A 3770-nucleotide genomic window follows, 5' to 3' on the forward strand; every position below is an offset into this window, starting at 1 on the left:
GGAGGAAAGGGACAGGAACAGGGTATAACGCTGACAATGTTAGGTTAAGGTTCTGAAGAAATTCTTCATTTGGTTTTCTGTTAAAAATTTGATGGAGGGGCACCTGGGTGGCTCAGTTGGTTAAGCAACTGCCTTCAGCCCAGGTCATGATCCTGGAGTCCCAGGATCAAGTCCCACATCGGGCTCCCTGCTTGACGGCGATTCTGCTTCTCCTGTTGACCTCTCTCCTCTCGTGTTCTCTCTCTCTCTCAAATAATAGATAAATAAAATCTTTTTAAAAAATGGCAGACATGAACAACTCTGCACCTAAAATCAGATTCCTATTAGCAGCTAAACTTTGTGCAAATTCTTCATCCTAGCTTTCAAAAAATCCTTCAGAATTTAGACTTCCTGGGGATAAGGCAATCTCAAGAAATGATAGCTTCTAGAAGATACGAGAGAGGATGGCACATGGAAAGTGCGTAGACTTTCCCCAAGTGATTCCAGGGGTGAGAACAGGAGACAACCACAGTGATGAAAATCAGCTAACACAGGGCAGCCTGGAGAGGAAGGCCACTAGCTCTGTGTCTCTGGGAGCATCACTTAATTCTGCTGTGTGTCCCCTGCCTCATGTGGAACAGGGACATTTAGAAAATGACTGCAGAGGAGGGCTCTGAGGGATACCGGAGGCATCTGTGTACAGCACTAAGCACAAGGAGCACTTGGCAAGTATTAGCTGTTCACCTTCCCCAGCTGATTGCTGCTGGCCAGAATGAGAGTCCAGTGTCTCCAGGTCAGCTGATTTTTCAAGAAGAGGCAGAATCCAGATTTTATACAAAATCCTTGATTTTTTAAAAGATTTATTTATGTATTTTTTGAGACAAGAGGGAGAGAGAGGGAGGAAGAGAGAAAGAAGCAGACTTCCCGCTGAGCAGGGAGCCCGATGCAGGGCTTAATGCCAAGACAGCGGGATCATGACCTGAGCCGAAGGCAGAAGCTTAACCGAGTGAGCCACCCAGGCCAGGCACCCCATGATCCTTGATTTTTAAAATGTCAGCAAATAGGAAATATCCTGTAGATCATTAAGGGTTTAAACCAAATAAATACACCTGCAGGCAGTGTCTGGTTTCTTCCTCTGGTCTACAGTGGTCACAGGTCCTGGATCACATGGACCAGATACATAATTATTCCTCATTCATATATTCGAGGAAATTCCTATTGACACAGAGCCTTGGGCTTGCCTATGACTCAAGCCTGCCTGCCTTTCACTCTGCTCTTAGAAACACCTGCAGGGGTGCCTGGGGGGGCTGAGTCAGTTAAGCGTCTGCCTTCAGCTCAGGTCATGATTCCGGGATCCTGGCTTTGAGCCCTATGTTAGGCTCCCTACTCAACCGGGAGTCTGCTTCTCCTCTGCATGAGCGCTCTCTCTCTCTCTCTCTCTCTCTCTCTCAAATAAATAAAATCTTTAAAAAGGAAGAAACAAACAAACACTTGGAATTTATGCTATAAGCCAAAACTTTTTTTGCTAAATGCATTCATTAATCACAACAGAACATTTCTCATTTAGTGTGGTGTCCGCGTGTGTTCTATGGGTCAATTTGGGTATGCAGTACATTTGTGAAAGTTCATTCTTCCCTTTGACAGCTCTGTTGAGGACCGACCATGTGCTGCAGATTGTTCCAGGCACTGGGCACATGACAGAGAACAGCGTTGACACAACCCTGTTCTCAGGAGGGAACAGTCTCATAGGGAAAACCCACCATAAACTAGTTCACAGTTGACATAACCTCCCACAGAGATACAAAGTGACAAATCACCACATGAAGGTCCAGGTGGAGCGAACACCAAGCCAAGAACAGCCCATGCAAAGGCCCTGTTCTGAGGCAGGTAAGGCACACAGTCCCAGGTGGCTGGCGGAACATGCAGTCAGATAAGTAGGCAAGAACCAAGGCACAAAGTCCTTTCTGAAGAGGACATGCTGGCTGAATTGAGCTCGAAAATTCAGGACACTGCCCTCAGTATGCAGCACCAGAGGAACAAGGCGGGTCCTCTGTAGAAGGATGGGTGAGGCACAGGCTCCGGGCTCAGACCGTGGGTTTCCAGTCTCCTTTGCCACTTCCCACCCACACGGTTGAGCAAACTACTCCATCTCAGCTATCATAAAAGTACCTATTCTGTGGCAATTAAGAGAGATCGTGCACGTAGACTCCTTAGCAGTGGCACGTGATTAAGTACTTGATTAAAAGCAGCAGTTACCATAGGTACAAAACTCTGGTCATGGTCTGGGGGCTCAATGGGTCAAGCCTCTGCCTTCAGCTCAGGTCATGATCTCAGGGTCCTGGGATCAAGCCCCGCATGGGGCTCTCTGCTCAGCGGGGAGCCTGCTTTCCCCCCTCCCCCTGCCTGCCGCTCTGCTTACTTGTGATCTCTCTCTTTCTCTCTCTGTCAAATAAATAAATAAAATCTTAAAAAAAAAAACAAAAAAAAACCTCTGGTCATGAATCTGATCACAAATGACCTCTGATCTCATTTCTCTCTAGAGCAAGACCAGGTTCTGCTGGGATTTTGTAGCCTGTCACCCCCCCCAAGCCACAGTGGGATGTCCAGGGGGAAGGAAAACGGGACAGGAGTCACTGAGTTCCTCCTGCTTGGCATCACCAGGGACCCGGAGCAGCGTCAAGCCCTCTTCTGGCTCTTCCTATGTATGTACCTGGTCACCGTGGCCGGGAACACACTCATCATCCTGGTCATTGGCTCTGATCCCCGCCTACACACCCCCATGTACTTCTTCCTCACCAATCTCTCCTTTGTTGACATCTGCTTCACCACTAACCTGATCCCCAAGCTGCTGGCCAGCCACGTGGCAGGAACGTGGACTATCTCTTATCCCCACTGCCTGACCCAGATGTACTTCCTCATCTCCTTTGCCAACCTGGATACCTTCCTGCTGGCAGCCATGGCACTGGACCGTTATGTGGCCATCTGCCACCCCCTGCAGTACCACACCATCATCACCCCCCAGCTCTGTAGGGGACTGGCCACACTCACGTGGACGTGTTCGGGCCTCATCTCCCTGGTCCACACACTCCTCATGGACAGACTGACCTTCTGTTCCTCCGCCCGGGAGATCGCCCACTTCTACTGCGACGCCTACCTGCTGATGAAGATTGCCTGTTCGGACACGCGGGTCAATGAGCATGTGTTCCTGGGGGCCGTAGTCCTGTTCGTGGCCCCCTGTGCGCTCATTGTGGTCTCCTACCTCCGCATAGCTGCAGCTGTTCTCCGCATCCCCTCCGCCCCAGGAAGGCGCAAGGCATTTTCCACGTGCAGCTCCCATCTGTCCGTGGTCACCTTGTTCTATGGAACTGTCCTGGGGGTATACGTACGACCCCCCTACTCCTTCTCAGCCCAGGACACAGTAGCAACCATCATGTACACGGTGGTGACCCCCATGCTAAACCCCTTCATCTACAGCCTGAGGAATCAGGACATGAAGAAGGCTGTAAGAAGACTCTTTGGCAGGGGCTCCAAATCTTCTTAGCCATGGTGAGTACCAGGCTGCTATCTGGAGGGGGTCCAGGATCTCAGGAAATGGAACACAATTCTGCCATCCGCTCAACAACACCCACTTCCGCACACTGACAGATTATTTTCTGAGAAGAAGCCTGAAATTAGAGGACTTTTCAATGCATTCTATCTCTGAGAAACTCAAATCCTTCCAGCTCTCTCCTCCACCATCTCTAGGTTGGGAGCTATCATCCCCATGCTTCTAAGATGGCTGCTGGGGCTCC

The 3770-nt window shown here is 49.9% G+C and overlaps 1 protein-coding gene across 1 annotated transcript; it reads left to right on the forward strand.

Annotated features, from left to right (window-relative positions):
• Positions 1-2578: 2578 nt before the first annotated feature.
• Positions 2579-3520, forward strand: LOC123938021 (olfactory receptor 1361-like). Its single transcript, XM_045998929.1, has one exon. It carries the CDS (start codon positions 2579-2581, stop codon positions 3518-3520), a length of 942 nt encoding a protein of 313 aa, XP_045854885.1.
• The last annotated feature ends 250 nt before the right edge of the window (positions 3521-3770 follow it).

This window comes from Meles meles, chromosome 3 (genome assembly GCF_922984935.1).
Source record: "Meles meles chromosome 3, mMelMel3.1 paternal haplotype, whole genome shotgun sequence".
Taxonomy (NCBI): Eukaryota; Metazoa; Chordata; class Mammalia; order Carnivora; family Mustelidae; genus Meles; species Meles meles.

What these genes read in the sequence shown, in the direction of transcription:
- LOC123938021 (XM_045998929.1), top strand. Translation starts at nt 2,579, where the DNA reads ATGTCCAGGGGGAAGGAAAACGGGACAGGAGTCACTGAGTTCCTCCTG.